Here is a 16,733-nt window from a genome sequence, read left to right as displayed (position 1 = left end):
GGGCACTATCCTTGAGCTGCTTTTGCTCAAGGCCGGCGCTCTACCAATTGAGCCACGCGCCACTTCCAGCTTTTTCTGTTTATGTGGTGTTGAGTAACTCAACTCAGGGCCTCATGCACGTTAGGCAAGCGCTCTACTCCAAGCCACATTCTCAGCCCAAGAATACATTTCTTTGTGGACAAAGACACCCCTTACCTTGCATTCTCCCAGCTTTTCCCTCCCATTCCCACCCACAGGTTGTATAGTTCATTTTCTTTTTTTAATTAATTTAGTTTATTATTATTATTAATTTTTTTTACCTGTGAAAGATAAAAGATTTTGCCAGACGCCGGTGGCTCACGCCTGTAATCCTAGCTACTCAGGAGGCTGAGATCTGAGGATCATGGTTCAAAGCCAGCCCAGGCAGAAAAGTCAGTGAGACTCTTATCTCCAATTAACCACCAGAAAATTGGAAGTGGTGCTGTGGCGTAAGCGGTAGAGCACTCACCTTGAGCTGAAAAGTGCAGGGACAGCGCCCAAGCCCAGAGTTCAAGCCCCACAACCAAAAAAAAAAAAAAAAAAAAATATATATATATATATATATATATATATATATATAATATATATAGATGTATAGTTCATTTTCAACATAGTGTCCACCAAGTACCACTGCTGCATTTGTTTACCTTTTGTCTCTCCATTTCTGTGCCTCTCCTTACCCTCCCAAAGACATACAAACAAAAAACAAGGGCTGGGTAGAGTGCTGGGTAGAGTGCTGGCCTTAAGGAAAAAGAAGCTCAGGGAGAGTGCCCAAGCCCTGAGTTCAAACCCCAGGACTGGCAAAATAATGATGATGATGATGATGATGATGATGATGATGATGATGATGATGATGATGAAAATAAACAAGAAAAAAAGCAAACAAAGCTGGATGCCGGTAGCTCAGGCCTGTAATCCTAGCCACTCAGGAGGCTGAGATCTGAGTTTCGAGATCAAAGCCAGCCCGGGCAGGGAAAGTTCATGAGACTCTTATCTCCAATTAACCACTAGAAAATCAGAAGTGGCACTGTGCTTCAAGTGGTAGAGCGCTAGCCTTGAGCTGAAGAGCTGAGGGGACAGCACCCAGGCCCACAGTTCAAGCTCTAGTACCAGCACAAGTGTGTGAGTGTGCACACGCGCAAAATCAGCTGACTTTAGACTTATAAGTTTATTTCTAAGCTTTGTTGTTCCATTAGTCTGTTTGAATATATGTGGGGTTTTTTTTGTTGTTGTCGGTCGTGGGGCCTGAACTCTGGGCCTGGGCGCTGTCCTTCAGCTCTTCAGCTCAAGGCTAGTGCTCTTCCACTTGAGCCACAGCACCACTTCCGGCTTTTTTTGCTTATGTGGTGCTGAGGAATTGAACCCAGGGCCTCATGCATACAAGGCAAGCGTTGTACCACTGAGCCACCTTCCCAGCTCCATTTATGCGGTTTTGATTATAGCTTTGCCGTACATTTTTTTTTTGGGGGGGTCCAGTCATGGGGCCTGAACTCTTCTGGGCCTGGGTGCTGTCCCTCAGCTCTTCAGCTCAAGCCTAGCGCTCTACCACTTGAGCCACAGCGCCACTTCCGGCTTTTTTCTTTTTGCTTATGTGGTGCTGAGGAATCGAACCCAGGGCCTCATGCATGCAAGGCAAGCGCTCTACCACTGAGCCACCTTCCCAGCCCGAGCTTTGTCGTACATTTTGAAGTCTGATGGTATGTTGACTCCAGCTTACAATCTGGTTTATTGGAAAATATATCAATTGGATGTATAATTTTTGGTTGGTGGAGTTTTTTATTTTTTGCATTTCATAAGTTGCATGCCTTTTAGCTTGCTTTCTCTTTTATAAGAAATCTGCTGTCATTCTTTTCTTTCTCCATCTAGCGTGACTTTTTTTCCTTTCTCCTAACTGATTTTAGGATATCTGTGTCTTCCCTTGTGTTTGGAGTGCTGTGTTGTGTCAGGACTTTGTGCATGCTAGCCAAGCGCTCTGCCACTTAAGCTGGCCCCCTTTCTTCTTCTTCTTCTTCTTCTTTTTTTTTTTTTTGCCAGTCCTGGGGCTTGAACTCAGGGCCTGGGTGCTGTCTTGGAGCTTCTTTTGCTCAAGGCTAACACTCTACCACTTGAGCCACCGAGCCACTTCTGGCTTTTTCTGTGTATGTGGTACTGAGGAATCTAACCCAGGGCCTCATGCATGTGAGGCAAGTGCTCTACCACGGAGCCACCTTCCCCGCTCCATATGCCCCTCTCCTTGATTTTTTTTTTTTTGATGGGTTGTGGGGCTTGCACTCAGGACCTAGGCTCTGTCCCTGAGCTCTTTCGCTCAAGTTTAGTGCCGCACCACACAGCCCACCTCCTGTTTTCTGGTGGTTCATTGGAGATAAGAGTCTCATGGCCGGGTGCTGGTGGCTCACGCCTGTAATCCTAGCTACTCAGGAGGCTGAGATCTGAGGATCATGGTTCAAAGCCAGACTGGGCAGGAAAGTCCATGACTCTTTTTGTTTTTTTTGTCAGTCATGGGACTTGAACTCTGGGCCTGGGCGCTGTCCCTCAGCTCTTCAGCTCAAGGCGAGCACTCTACTGCTTGAGCTACAGCGCCACTTCCAGTTTTCTGGTGGTTTATTGGACATAAAGAGTTTCACAGTGGTAGAGTGCTAGCCTTGAGCTGAAGAGCTGAGGGACAGCGCCCAGGCCCAGAGTTCAGGCCCCACAACCAGACCAAAAAAAAAAAAACCAAAAACCAATTAAAGAGTTTCACAGACTTTCCTGCCTGGGCTGGCTTTGAACCATGCTCCTCAGATCTCAGCCTCCTGAGTAGCTAGGATTACAGATGTGAGCCACCAGCGCCTGGCCATGAGTCTCTTATCTCCAATGAACCACCAGAAAACTGGAAGTGGTGCTGTGGCTCAATGGTAGTGCTAGCCTAGGGGGAAGGGAGGGTTAGCATGGACCGCATGCAAGCCACGAGTGCAAGCCCTACAACAGACAAAAACAACACAGCACAAAAACGCAACCACTGTCATTGTTTGGTGTGCCTAGAGAGCGTCTGGGTTCGCTATGGGAGAGAGCTTTCTGAGCACTGACCCCGATGTCCAGTGCGCTGTGCGGTTTCATGTGGACAGGGGATGGCCACCCTCCGCCCTGCGAGAGCATCCAGGATCACACCTGACGATCACTGCTCTCCTTCCACAGCAGGTGGGCGAGCCGTGCTCTGCGGGGCCTGTGGAGGAGGTCTCGCGGGGCCGCCTGCGGCTTTGTTGCTGGCTGTGGGCTGTGGGCCGGTCTCACCAGTGACAGCCTTGGGCCACACTGACGCTGGAGTGTCACGCTGGCGCTGGAGTGTCACACTGACGCTGGAGTGTCACACTGATGGATGCTGGAGTGTCACGCTGGCGCTGGAGTGTCACACTGACGCTGGAGTGTCACACTGATGCTGGAGGGTCACGCTGATGCTGGAGTGTCACACTGACGCTGGAGTGTCACGCTGACGCTGGAGTGTCACACTGATGCTGGAGTGTCACGCTGACGCTGGAGTGTCACACTGATGCTGGAGTGTCACCCTGAGTGCTGGAGGGTCACACTGATGCTGGAGTGTCACACTGACGCTGGAGTGTCACGCTGACAGATGCTGGAGTGTCACGCTGACGCTGGAGTGTCACACTGATGCTGGAGTGTCACACTGATGCTGGAGTGTCACCCTGAGTGCTGGAGGGTCACACTGATGCTGGAGTGTCACACTGACGCTGGAGTGTCACACTGACGCTGGAGTGTCACACTGATGGATGCTGGAGTGTCACGCTGACGGATGCTGGAGTGTCATACTGATGGATGCTGGAGTGTCACACTGATGGATGCTGGAGTGTCACACTGACGCTGGAGTGTCACACTGACGCTGGAGTGTCACACTGATGCTGGAGTGTCACACTGACGAACGCTGGAGTGTCACACTGATGCTGGAGTGTCACACTGACTGATGCTGGAGGGTCATGCTGACGCTGGAGTGTCACACTGATGGATGCTGGAGTGTCACACTGATGGATGCTGGAGTGTCACGCTGACGCTGGAGTGTCACGCTGACGCTGGAGTGTCACGCTGGCGCTGGAGTGTCACACTGACGCTGGAGTGTCACGCTGACGCTGGAGTGTCACGCTGACGCTGGAGTGTCACACTGACGGACGCTGGAGTGTCACGCTGATGCTGGAGTGTCACGCTGACGGATGCTGGAGTGTCACGCTGACGGATGCTGGAGTGTCACACTGACGCTGGAGTGTCACGCTGGCGCTGGAGTGTCACGCTGGCGCTGGAGTGTCACGCTGACGCTGGAGTGTCACGCTGGCGCTGGAGTGTCACGCTGGCGCTGGAGTGTCACGCTGGCGCTGGAGTGTCACGCTGACGCTGGAGTGTCACGCTGACGCTGGAGTGTCACACTGACGGACGCTGGAGTGTCACACTGACGCTGGAGTGTCACGCTGACGCTGGAGGGTCACGCTGACGCTGGAGTGTCACACTGATGCTGGAGTGTCACGCGGACACTGGAGGGTCACGCTGACGCTGGAAGGTCACGTTGGCGCTGGAGTGTCACGCTGATGCTGGAGTGTCACGCTGACGCTGGAGTGTCACGCTGACACTGGAGTGTCATGCTGATGCTGGAGTGTCACACGGACACTGGAGGGTCACGCGGACGCTGGAGTGTCACGCTGGCGCTGGAGTGTCACGCTGAGTGCTCTCTGCAGTGGACGTCTCTCCTTGGCAGGCAATTTGGCCAGGATCAGGCAGCACGGGGCAGGAAAGGAGGGTGCAGATGGATGGGCAGCTTCCCAGGGGAGCACACAGGTCCCCAAGGGGACAAGTTCCACTAGAGGGAGACACTGAGGGCAGAAAGGAAGGTGCTGAGGAGGGGAGGGTGCGCGGGAAGAGCAGGGCTGGGGCAGGGCAGGGCTTACTGGTCTCCAGACCTTCACGGTGTCTACCGCCAAAGCTGTCTCTGGTAGCTGAGGTGAAGCCATTTCTCCTCTCACCGCACACGCCTTTCTTTCCTACAGCCCTCAAGTCGTGCCTCCGCTCTCCCCCACCCGGTCCTGGGCCTTGAACTCTGGGCCTGCTGTCCCTGAGTCCTTTTGCTCAAGGCTAGAGCTCTACAACACTTCTTCCAGCTTTTTCCATGATTAATTGGAAATAAAAGGCTCATGGAGCCAGGCATCGGCGGCTCTCGCCTGTCATCCTGGCTACTCAGGAGGCTAAGATCTGAGGATCGCATTTGAAAGCCAGCCTGGGCAGGAAAGTCTGTGAGACTCTTTATCTCCAATAAACCACCAGAGGGGCTAGGAAGGTGGCTCAGTGGCAGAGTGCTTGCCTTGCATGCCTGAGGCCCTGGGTTCGATTCCTCAGCTCCACATAAGCAAAAAGAAAAAAGCCGGAAGTGGCGCTGTGGCTCAGGTGGTAGAGTGCTAGCCTTGAGCTGAAGAGCTGAGGGACAGTGCCCAGGCCCAGAGTTCAGGCCCCACGACCAACAACAACAAAACAAAAAAAAAAAAAAGAGAGAGAGAGAGAGAGAGAAAAAAAAAGTCTTAGGGACTTTCCTTACAATCACCACTGAGAACTATCTGGCTGGCTGAGCACTGGTAGCTCACACCTGTAACCCCACCTACCAACTCAGGAGGCTGAGATCTGAGGATCACAGTTCATAGCCATCCTGGGCAGGAAATTCTGTGAGACTTTTATCTCCAATGAACCAATAAAAAGCCAGAAGTGGAGCTGTAGTTCCAGTGGCAGCGTGCTAGCCTTGAGCAAAAAAAAAACAAATCTCAGGGACAGTTCCCAGGCCCTGAGTTCAAGCTGCAGGACTTACACAGGAAAACATAAAGAAAGAAGAGCTGTAACTTCAGCCGGGACCATCTCTGCCTTTTGGAGCACAGAACCCTCTCTGAAGCCTCCCATGGAGCCCTGGTCCTCTCCGGAGGGGCCTCCCCACTCCTGCAGCTCTTCCTGGGCGAAGTTTATCCAACCCCAGGGTGTGAGGGTGCTAGCCCAGGCCCTTCCCAGTGAGGCTGCAGACAGAAGTCATGACTGTGATGGCCATCCTGCCCAGCCCTGCCCCGCGCTTGCTTGCACTCACACATTCTCTCTCTCTCTCTCTCTCTCTCTCTCTCTCTCTCTCTCTCTCTCTCTCTCACACACACACACACACACACACACACACACACACACATACCATCATTATGGCTGAATTCCTGTTGGTCTAAGTATTCTCATAGATTTTTTTTTTTTTGTCAGTCATGGGACTTGAACTCTGGGCCTGGGTGCTGTCCCTCAGCTCTTCAGCTCAAGGCGAGCGCTCTACCACTTGAGCCACAGCACCACTTCCGGTTTTCTGAGTGTTTATTGGAAATAAGAGTCTCACGGACTTTCCTGCCCGGGCTGGCTTTGAACTGCGCTCCTCAGATCCCAGCTCCGGAGTAGCTGGGATGACCGGTGTCCTCTTCTTGCCAATGACCTTGTCCTCTTGTCCCAACTACACCCTCCCCCAGTCACTACATAGCCTCCTCCATCTTGTCATACTGCCTTCCTCTGCTTCTGCCCATCACCTCCTCTCCTCTCTGGACTGGACCCTTCCGTCCTGGCTATCCAATGGTTCCCTAGGGGGACACAAAACCAGCCGAGGGTGAGGACAGGACCGTGGGGCCTGAGCAGGGTGCAGTGGGTGCTTTGGCACTGAGTTCGGGAACACCACAGGGGGACTCCCCAGAGACGTTTCTGCAACATGGGTGGAGAGGGTTAGAACAGCAGCAGAGAGAGAGGGGGGATGGAGAGAGAGAGAACGAGAGAGCGGGAGAGAGAGAGGGAGAGAAAGGGGGGGAGAGAGGGAGAGGGAGGGGGAAGGGGAGAGAGAGGGAGAGAGAGAGACAGAGAGACAGAGAGAATGATTACAGGAATGGATTAGGGACTGGGCAGAACAGCAAGTTGAAGCAGGAGAGCGGAACGAGGCCTCCATACAAAGGATCCACTAGGAGGGCAAGCGGAGGCCGGGCCGGAGCGCCTGCTGGGCGCCCTGGGAGGTTCCTCTCCTGCAGCGAAGCCTGGTCAGCCCTCACTCTCCTTGGAGGCTCGAGGGCCTTGGGTGGACAAAGCTGAGGACAGTCCACTGTCCTTTCCCAGACTCTCCTGGCCGGGGGCTGTGGCCCACGCAGAGGCCAGTGGCCACAGGAGGCGAGGGGGGAGGCCCAGATCTCCGGGCCAGGGGCTGTGGCCCCACGCAGAGGCCAGCGGCCACAGGAGGCAAGGGGGGAGGGCCCAGGTCCTATGTTCTCTGCGTGGAGGCCTGAGTGGACTGATGGCCAAGGCCCCGCATCCAGCTGCCCCTTCCCAGGGCACCCTGCAGGCGGGAGGCTGTGGGTCCACCGGAGCAAGAGCAAGTCTGCCCCACAGTCCTCTTGGAGCAGAGCCTGGCCACGGGCCACGGGCGTCTGCGCTCTGTATCTTTCCCTGCCAAGGGAGTTGGGGGCCCAAGAGGAAGATGGACAAAGGCAGGACCTGAACAGTGAGAGGAGAGAGGTTGGAAGAAGCAATAGGAGATGAAATGAGCTGAAGGCGGCGACTGAGCCATGGGACCTGGGGAAAGGGTAGGCATGGGGCAGGCAAGAGAGGCCAAGGGCTGGGGCGAGCAAGGACGCTGTGGGAGACCAGGCCAGTGGGGAGGTTGCAGGGAAGGGGAAGAAGGGGGGAGGGCAGAGCTGGGGGGGGCAGAGCGGGGAGGGCAGAGGGGGGAGGGCAGAGCTGGGGGAGGGCAGAGGGGGGAGGGCAGAGCTGGGGGAGGGCAGAGGGGAGGGCAGAGGGGAGGGCAGAGCTGGGGGAGGGCAGAGGGGGGAGGGCAGAGCTGGGGAGGGCAGTGGGGAGGGCAGAGCTGGGGGAGGGCAGAGGGAAGGGCAGAGCTGGGGAGGGCAGTGGGGAGGGCAGAGCTGGGGGAGGGCAGAGCTGGGGAAGGGCAGTGGGGAGGGCAGAGCTGGGGGAGGGCAGAGGGGAGGGCAGAGCTGGGGAGGGCAGAGCTGGGGGAGGGCAGAGCTGGGGGAGGGCAGAGCTGGGGGAGGGCAGAGGGGAGGGCAGAGCTGGGGAGGGCAGAGCTGGGGGAGGGCAGAGCTGGGGGAGGGCAGAGCTGGGGGAGGGCAGAGGGGAGGGCAGAGCTGGGGAGGGCAAAGGGGAGGGCAGAGCTGGGGAGGGCAGTGGGGAGGGCAGAGCTGGGGGAGGGCAGAGCTGGGGGAGGGCAGAGCTGGGGGAGGGCAGAGCTGGGGGAGGGCAGAGCTGGGGGAGGGCAGAGCTGGGGGAGGGCAGAGCGGGAAGGCCCGCGCCGCCCCGCGGGTGATCGGGCCGCGGTCCAGATGCCCCCCCCCCCGCAGCCCCGCTATCAAAATGCTAATCGGCCCCGCGCTCCGGCTGCGGCTCGCGTCCCCCGGGAGCCGGGGCGAGGCCCGGGCCGGGGTCGGCGGCTGCGGCGCCGCGATAAGGGGGCCGCCCGCCCCGCGGGACGGACGCCGGGCCCGCCGGGCACAAAGCGGGCGGCGCGGGCGGAGGGCGCGGGGCGCGGGGCGGGCGCGGGGCGCGGACAATGGCGGCGCCGGCCTCACTGGGGACCGCAGCGCCCGCGCGCGGCCATTGTGCGGCCCGGGCCCCGCGCCCGCCATTGGCCGCCGGTCCTGACGTCACGCGGCTGCGAACGCCGGCGGGGCCGCGGCCGGGACGGAAGCCACCGCGGGCGCGGTCTGCGGAGCGGGGCCGGCGTCCGTCCCCCGCCCGCCCCGCGCCCGCCCCGCGCCCGCCCCGCCTCGGGAGGCGCGGGGTCGGCCCGGGTGACCGCGGCCCCGGCACTGCGGCTCGGGCGCACGCGCCGCGTCCCCGGCCCAGCCCCCGCCGCCCGCGCCGCCCGGACCCCGAGGGTCCGCCCGCGTCCCCCCGCCGCGGGGATGCGTGGGCGCCGGGCCTGTTCCGCGTCCTCCCCGCGCGCCCGCCGAGGCCCCCCCCCGCGCGGGCCGGGGGAACCCCGCGCGCCGAGGGGCGGCGGCCCGGGGACCCCTCCCGGGGGACGGCGGCCCCCCGCCCCGCCCCGCCCCGCGCGCCCCCTCCCCCGCGCCCGGCCTTAAAAGCCGGCGGCTGAGCCGGGCCGCGGGCAGAGGCCGCCGCGGGCTCGCCAGGCCGGCCCGAGCCGTCCGAGCGCCGGCCCCGCCCCCGGACCCCCGCCCTCCCCGCGCCGCCCCTCCCTCCCTCGGCCCGCCCTCCCCGCGCACCCCTCCCCCCGAGGACCCCCGCCCCCCGCCGCCGCCGCCGCCGCCGCCGCCGCCGCCGCCGCCGCCGCCGCCGCGCTCTCGGGCTGCAGAACAATAAAGCGAGGCTCGCGGAGACCCCGGCCGAGGACCCCGCCGGGCGGCCCGGCCCCCGGCCCCGCGCGCGCCCGCCCGCCCGCCCGCGCCGGCTGAGCGTGCTCGGGCGCTGGCCGCGGTGCTGCCCGGGCCGGCGCTGGCCGCGGTGCTGAACCCGCCGCCGCCCGCCCGGCCCCGCGCCGCCGCCCCCGGGGGCATGGGGCGCCGCTGACTGAGGCTCCGCCGCGGCGGCGGGGGGGGCGCGGGCGGGGGGCGGGGGCGCGGCCGGCCCCGCACCCATCCGCAGCCTCCGGGCCCGGGACGGAGCCGCCCCCCCTCCCCCGCTCCTCCCCCGCCTGTCCAGGGGCGGCACTGCGGGCTGGGGCGCCGGGACCAGAGCAGCGAGGAGCGGAGCGGGCCAGCGCCGCGCGGACGAGGACGCGGAGCCCGCGCGCCGACGCCGGGACGGAGCCGCGGGGCCGGCCGCCCGGAGCGTCCCCGAGCCGGCGCGGGCACCGGGCCGCCCCCGCCGCGCGCCGGAGGGTGACGGGGCCCCGCCGCGGCCGCAGCCCCCCCGAGCCCCGGCCCCGCAGGCCCCGCAGGCCCCGCAGGAACCATGCCCAGGTCCTTCCTGGTGAAGAAGGTCAAACTTGACACGTTCTCCTCGGCAGACCTCGACAGCTCTTACGGGCGCGCCCGCGGCGACCTGGGAGCGCGGCTGCACGAGAAAGGTGCGCTGGGGCGGGGGCCGGGGCCGGGCGCGGGGCTGCGGCGGGCGCCGGGGATCGGGGCGGAGGGGCGGCGGGGGCCGGGGGCCGGGGCTGCGGCGGGGGTCGGGGCGGAGGGGTCGGGCGCGGGGCTGCGGCGGGGGCCGGGACGGAGGGGCGGCGGGGGCCGGGCGCGGGGCTGCGGCGGGGGTCGGGGCGGAGGGGCGGCGGGGGCCGGGGGCCGGGGCTGCGGCGGGGGTCGGGGCAGAGGGGCCGGGCGCGGGGCTGCGGCGGGGGTCGGGGCGGAGGGGCGGCGGGGGCCGGGCGTGGGGCTGCGGCGGGGGCCGGGCGTGGGGCTGCGGCGGGGGCCGGGGTTCGGGTCGGGCGGGCAGGATCCGGCCAGAGAGAAGCAGGCAGGCAGGAGGTTGAGACTGGAGCCAGGACCGCAGAGGGGGCGGGGAGAGCGGAGCAGGCCAAACCCTGGCCAAGCCTGGGAGAGGCGGCTGGAGGAGCGGTGGGGAAGGAGACACCACCGACCCGCGCCGGGCTTGGGCCAGGACACACAGCCGGAGGGACACCTGCTGACACGACCCGCCGGGCCGCCGGCGCGTGCAGACCCGCACCCAGAGACCCGGGCCCACGCCGCCACCCTCTCCCTGTCCTTCCCTGCACCCCAGGGCCCTGACAGGAGCTCGCTGGGCGCTCTGCGGAGACGCAGAGCTGGGGTCCAGGGGGTGGCCCACCTGCCAGGGCCAAGGTGCCAGCAGTGTCTTCCCTGAAGTAGAGGAGGGGGGGGGAGAAGGAGGAGACGGAAAATGTGGGGAAAGCAAGCCCAGGGTGCCCAGGCCTGGGCAGCTCTTTGTGTGAGGCCGCCCAAGTTCAATGACAACTGTTTAGCAAGAGTGCTGGAGGCCCGAGTGCCAGCCGTGGAGGTGGCAGAGCCAGTGTGACCTCAGGAGCGTGAGCCTGTGTGGGCCCATGTGACTGCGCGTGGCCATGTGACTTCGTGTGTGTGTGACCCTGTGTGTGTGTGCCTGCCTGTGTGCCACTCCATGGGACCATGTGACTCGAGGGCGCTGTGCACCATGTGACTGTGACCCCGCATGAGTGGGTGGGGGTGCCGGGGTCTCACGCGCTGCGGGAACCCCAGGCTGGCACTGACCGAGCCGGCGCCTGCCTCCTGAGGGGTGTGCACTGTGCGCTGGAGGTTGTGAGGCCATCTTGTACCGTGAGAATACCTGTAGTCCCCAGCCTGAGCCATGCTGCCCTCCAGCCGCTCCTTCCTGCGGCTGCGGCCGTGGGCCGTGTCCTAGCGGACTCCTTGCCACAGTCTCCCTGGGTGGCGGTGCTGGGGTTGGAGAAGGCCTCGGAGGGGCCTCTCCCTGGAAGAGGTGGGGCCCGAGGACACAGGATGGCAGGGGTGCGGGGAGAAGGGTGATGAGCGGGGCTTAGGCTGCGAGGAGAGGGAGCCGGTGCGGAGAACGATGGAGAGAGGGGAGAGGAGAGGAGAGGGAGGCGCCGGCGCGGGCCCGCGGGGCTTGTCAGCGGGCCCGGAAGGCGGAGGGGGCGGAGGGGGCCGGCGTCCGGGCGCAGGGCGCGCGCCGGCGGCGGCGGAGAGCCCGGGCCGCGCGGAGGCCCCGTCCCGGCTTTGTGCGCGGCGGGGCTGCAGTGTGTTGCATAATCAGGGAAAACTGCTGAAGTGGGGAGAACCCGAGGGGGAGGGGCGGCGGAGGGAAGCGCCGCCCCTCCCCCCTGACCTTGAGGTTGGGGGGGCGGCCGCGCCCGAGGACGCGCTCCCCCCGCGGGGCGGAGCCCGGGCTGCTCATCCATTCTTCTCCGCTCTCTCTTCCCGTCTTCCTTCCTCCTTCCCTCTTCCCCTCCCCGCCTTCTCCATCCCTCCCTGCGGTCCCTGCTCCATTCTTTGTCCTCCGCTTCCACTCTCTTTCCACCCGGGTCTCCCGTCTGTGTCCGTGTCTGCCCGTGTCCTGTGCTCGTCTTGTCCCCCGGCCTGTCCCCTGCCCCATCCCGTGGTGTCCTGTCCCCCGGCCTGTCCCCTGCCCCCTGTCCTGTGCGTCTTGTCCCTGGTCCTGTGGTGTCTTGTCCCCTGTCCTGTCCCCGTCCTGGGTGCGTCTTGTCCTCCCCATCTCTGTCCTGTGTGTCTTGTCCCCCATCCTGTCCACTATCCTATCCCTGTCCTGTCCCCGTCCTGCCCCCGTCCTGCCCCCTGCCCCCCGTCCTGCCCCCTGCCCCCCGTCCTGTCCCCGTCCTGCCCCCTGCCCCCCGCCCTGTCCCCCCTCCCGCCGCCCCTTGTCCGCCTGGCCTGCAGGATACCTCAGCGACTACGTGGGTCCCGCGTCGGTCTACGATGGCGACGCAGACGCGGCCTTGCTCAAAGGGCCGTCCCCGGAGCCCATGTACGCGGCGGCGGTGCGCGGAGAGCTGGGTCCGGCGGCCGCGGGCTCGGCGCCGCCGCCCACCCCTCGCCCGGAGCTGGCCACCGCCGCGGGCGGCTACATCAACGGCGACGCGGCGGTCAGCGAGGGCTACGCGGCCGACGCCTTCTTCATCACCGACGGGCGCTCCCGCCGCAAGGCCGGCCCGGCCGCCGCCCCCTCCGCCGCCGCGGCCGCGGCCCCCGACGGCGACGCCGGGGGCGGGGGCGGCGCGGGCGCGCGCGGCGCGGGGCCCGGGGGCCGGGGCGGCGCGCGCGCGGGGGCGGGCGGCGAGGCGCGTCCGGGCGCGGGCGCCGCGGGGGTCGGGGGCCGGCACGCGTGCGGCGAGTGCGGGAAGACGTACGCCACGTCGTCGAACCTGAGCCGCCACAAGCAGACGCACCGCAGCCTGGACAGCCAGCTGGCGCGGCGCTGCCCGACGTGCGGGAAGGTGTACGTGTCCATGCCGGCCATGGCCATGCACCTGCTCACGCACGACCTGCGCCACAAGTGCGGCGTGTGCGGCAAGGCCTTCTCGCGGCCCTGGCTGCTGCAGGGCCACATGCGCTCGCACACCGGCGAGAAGCCGTTCGGCTGCGCGCACTGCGGCAAGGCCTTCGCCGACCGCTCCAACCTGCGCGCGCACATGCAGACGCACTCGGCCTTCAAGCACTTCCAGTGCAAGCGCTGCAAGAAGAGCTTCGCGCTCAAGTCCTATCTCAACAAGCACTACGAGTCCGCCTGCTTCAAGGGCGGCGCGGCCGGCCCCGCGGCCCCCGCGCCGCCGCCGCTCAGCCCCGTGCAGGCCTAGGCCGCGGCCCGCGCGGGCCGGGTCGGCTCTCAGCAATACGGGCGCTGGGGGGGGGGGCGGGAGGGCGGGCCCCGCCCCGCCGCGCCCGCCGGGGGCCGCACCGGCCCCTTCAAGCAATAGGGTCCTGAGGGGAGACCCACCCCAGCCCTCCCCTCTCCTCCAGGGTGCCCCAGGCTCTCTCCCAGCAATAGGGTCGACCAGACCCAGAACCGAACCTCATCTCTCAGTTGAGTCTCTGAAGACCGGGGTGAGGCGAGGTTAGGAGCGCCCTCCTCCTCCTCCCCCCCCTCGGCGCCCCCAGATCGCGTGGCAGAGACTCAGGTCTTCCCCACCCCGCTCCAGCCTTCCAGGGAGGCCTTTCCGCCCAGACGTCCAGGGAGCCCGGGGAGGGGCGCCAGGGCGAGCGGCGAGGCGGGCCGGGGAGGGGCCAGGACGGCGGCGCCCGCTCCCTCGGGGTCTTTCGGGGCCTCGGCACGGCCGCCCTCCTACCCTCGCCTCGCATCCTCTGCCAAATCCGAATTCTTCCAGCCCAGTTTCACGAATAATAACGACGCATATCGAATCGCATGGACTCCTCCGACCTCCTCCGACCCCGGCGCCCCGCCCCGGCGCCCCGCCCGCCCTCACACCCCGGCCTGCGGGGTCGGAGGACGGCGCGCCCCGCCCCCACCTCTGCGTTCACTTTGCGGGTAAAGCCCCCCGGGGTGCGGACGCGCCGGGGTTCCCTCCTTCTGTATTTATACGTTTTATTTTTGAACGGATTGCACTCGGGTCAAGGGAGGGCCCCCGGACCTCTCCGTCCTTCCCGCCGCAAGCCTGGCCGCGCCCGGGCCGTGCGGGACGGCTCCCTCCGGCCCCGAGCCCCGCCCCCGGCCTGGCCCCGCCCCGGCCCCGCCCCCGAGGCGCAGGCCCCGCCCCCACTCCGTTGCCAACTTTTGCCCGTCTATGCCAAAGCCTCGGCGGCAACTCCGCCCCCAGGGCCCGCCCCATTGGCCGCCGCCGTCGTGACGTCACTGCATGCAGCCCCACCCCCCCCACCCTCCCCGGGGCTGCCCGCTCCCTTCCCCTTAGTTAGTCCGAAGCCGACTATAGAGCAATAATGCGCACTGCATGCGAAGCTGCCGCAGCCTCTAGAGTACTGAGAATCAGGTATCCCCCGCCCTCCGCCCCACAGGCCCCTCGATCAGGGATGTGCGCGGGGCCGGCCGCGCAGACCTCCCCCCCACGGCAGGGCCCGGCGCGTGTCCAGGTCCCGGGGGCGGGGTCCCCCCGCCGGGGGGGGGGGGGACCGTACAGGGCAGGCCCTCGCGGGCCTCGGTGGGTCAGAGCACCGGGTCCCGGGCCCAGGCCTCTCCTCCCGCCCGCCGGGGCCCCGGCCGGGTCGCTGCTAGGCGCAGTGGGTGAGAGCTCTGGCGGGGGCCTTGGGTCCCCAGCCCGAGCAGGACGACCGGGGGCCCACGGCCCTCCACACCGGCGCCCACTCCTCTAACTCTGACAGACAAGGCCCAGCCACGCGTGGCCGGGGCGGCGCGAGCCGGGACCCCGGCGTGGCCCGCGCGTCCCCAGCACGAGCTAGGCCGCCGCGGGGACCCCGCGCGCGCGCGCCGGGCCTGCCCGCCTGTGTCGCATGCACACGCACACACAGGCCCCCCCTCCCCCGCACTCCTGTCTACCTACCTGTGGAGAAGGCCTTGAGGCCTTCGGGCCTGCCAGGATTCCTCGCTTAGCCCACACCCTGCCGCCGTGGAAAGCCATGGGCCCCCTCCCGCCCCCATAACTAAGCAGCACAATAACCGACTTAGAGAATTCAGGTAGAAGGAACGTTTAGGTAGCACCTATTTTGTACTGATTCTACAAGTAGGGCCCGAGGTGCGGGGCCCTCGGGTGGGGGCTGTGGCTGCCGGCCCGCCCTGTTCCCACCCCGCCTGCGCCCCGCCGCCTTGTACATATGCCCGCCCGGAACAGGCCGGGATTTTTACTCGGGCCGCGCCCCTCTTCCGCCCCCCTTTGGGGCCGGGCCGGCTGGACAGACGGACGGACGGACAGACCTCCTTCCTAAGCACAATAGCACCAGCTCCCCGGAGCGCCGCACCTCCACGAGGAGAATAAATGCCACTCTTGATAGAATTTGGGGTGTTGGCTGATGTGTCCTCGGCGGGCGTCCCAGCGTGGGGAGCTGCAGCTCCAACCACAGCCCAGGCCTTTCTCCTGCTGAAGATGGCCAAATGAGCTAACTGGACCAACTTGTTTGAAGGCTTTTCTCCTGTGACAAGTGAATTTGCTCCATACCAGGAACTGAGGGCACTTGTGGGTTCTAGTTCAATATCAGGTCTAGCCCAAGCTGACCTAGAATGCCACAGTGTGTACCACAGGGCCAGTGGGCCTCGGGCCTGGGGTGGCTCTACTTTCCCCATAGGGGTTTCTGCTTCTTCCATAGGTCTGACCTGCAGGCAACTACATCAGTAGCTCTGGGTCCTTCTTTAGGGAGCACTTGGAGATCTTGGAAAAAATGGGAACACTGTAAGTTTGGAGATGTAGCCTCTCTGTGACCTGCCATCTCTATCCTGAGCCTTAGAACCTGGAGCTACGCTCCTCCATCACTGGACATTGCCTCTGAGGATAGCTTGGGTGGAGCCAGTTCCAAGAAGGAGATGCCCAGGGGCAGAGAGGCTTCCCATAGCCTCCTTCCAGCCTCTAAACAGGGTGAATGGAGATGACAAAATAGGGGGAAGGGCTATACTACATATAGGGAAGACACAGGGGCTAGCGATCACCCTGCCAAGCAGCACCCCTGGCGACCAGGTAGGCAGGCATGAGCTAAGTGGTCCAGAGATTTTGCATATGTGGCCAAATGAGATCAGCCCTAAGCCAAAGCCAGCACAGCCGCCCTCACCCTGGCAATGACAGGGACCAGATCCTCTCAGACTCCCATGGAGAGCACAGTAACTGTGTCTCCAGTAGGTCCTGATCTGTGTGTGCCTGGTGCTTGCCAAGGATTTCAGTGGGAGTGGGTACACCCATCTGGGGGTTTCTGTCACAGTAAAAACATACCTGGTACTGGGAGAGTTCAGTGGCCAGGGCCCCTGTCCCTGGTGGAGCAGACATCTCAGGATCTCAGGGAGTAGACAAACACCTTGTCCAAGGATACCCTAGCACTGCTTTTGACATAGCTCTGCTTCAGTACTACACCAACCCCTCTATTTAGATCTGTACCTTGGCAGGTGGCAAAGGCAGCCAGGAAGTCTCCTCATGCCTATTGCTTTCTTCAGGACTTCACAGTCTCAGGGATTGACTGGGTCTGAGAGTTGGTGTGAAGGACGGAAGCCACCTCCAGGAGACCTGGGATGAACTCGCCTCTCCATCCCTCCTGACCATGCTTGGGCACAACTTTCTATTCACAGACTAGGTGGCCTAAGCTGCTGAGTATCATTAGGGA

The 16,733-nt window shown here is 64.1% G+C and overlaps 1 protein-coding gene across 1 annotated transcript; it reads left to right on the top strand.

Annotated features, from left to right (window-relative positions):
• Positions 1 to 9,570: 9,570 nt before the first annotated feature.
• Positions 9,571 to 15,424, top strand: LOC138829618 (transcriptional repressor scratch 1). Its single transcript, XM_070026048.1, has 2 exons — positions 9,571 to 10,078; positions 12,381 to 15,424. The coding sequence occupies exons 1-2, from the start codon at positions 9,964 to 9,966 to the stop codon at positions 13,295 to 13,297; spliced, it is 1,032 nt and encodes a 343-aa protein (XP_069882149.1). The 5' UTR covers positions 9,571 to 9,963; the 3' UTR covers positions 13,298 to 15,424.
• Positions 15,425 to 16,733: the final 1,309 nt, after the last annotated feature.

This window comes from Dipodomys merriami, unplaced genomic scaffold (assembly GCF_024711535.1).
Source record: "Dipodomys merriami isolate MVZ:Mamm:240054 unplaced genomic scaffold, mDipMer1.0.p SCAF_174, whole genome shotgun sequence".
In the NCBI taxonomy this organism is placed as follows: domain Eukaryota; kingdom Metazoa; phylum Chordata; class Mammalia; order Rodentia; family Heteromyidae; genus Dipodomys; species Dipodomys merriami.
This window is presented reverse-complemented; position numbering and strand designations above follow the sequence as displayed.

Coding starts and splice junctions, on each gene's coding strand:
- LOC138829618 (XM_070026048.1), top strand. CDS start 9,964: ATGCCCAGGTCCTTCCTGGTGAAGAAGGTCAAACTTGACACGTTCTCC. Junction 10,079..12,380: donor AGCGCGGCTGCACGAGAAAG/GTGCGCTGGGGC, acceptor CCTGGCCTGCAG/GATACCTCAGCGACTACGTG.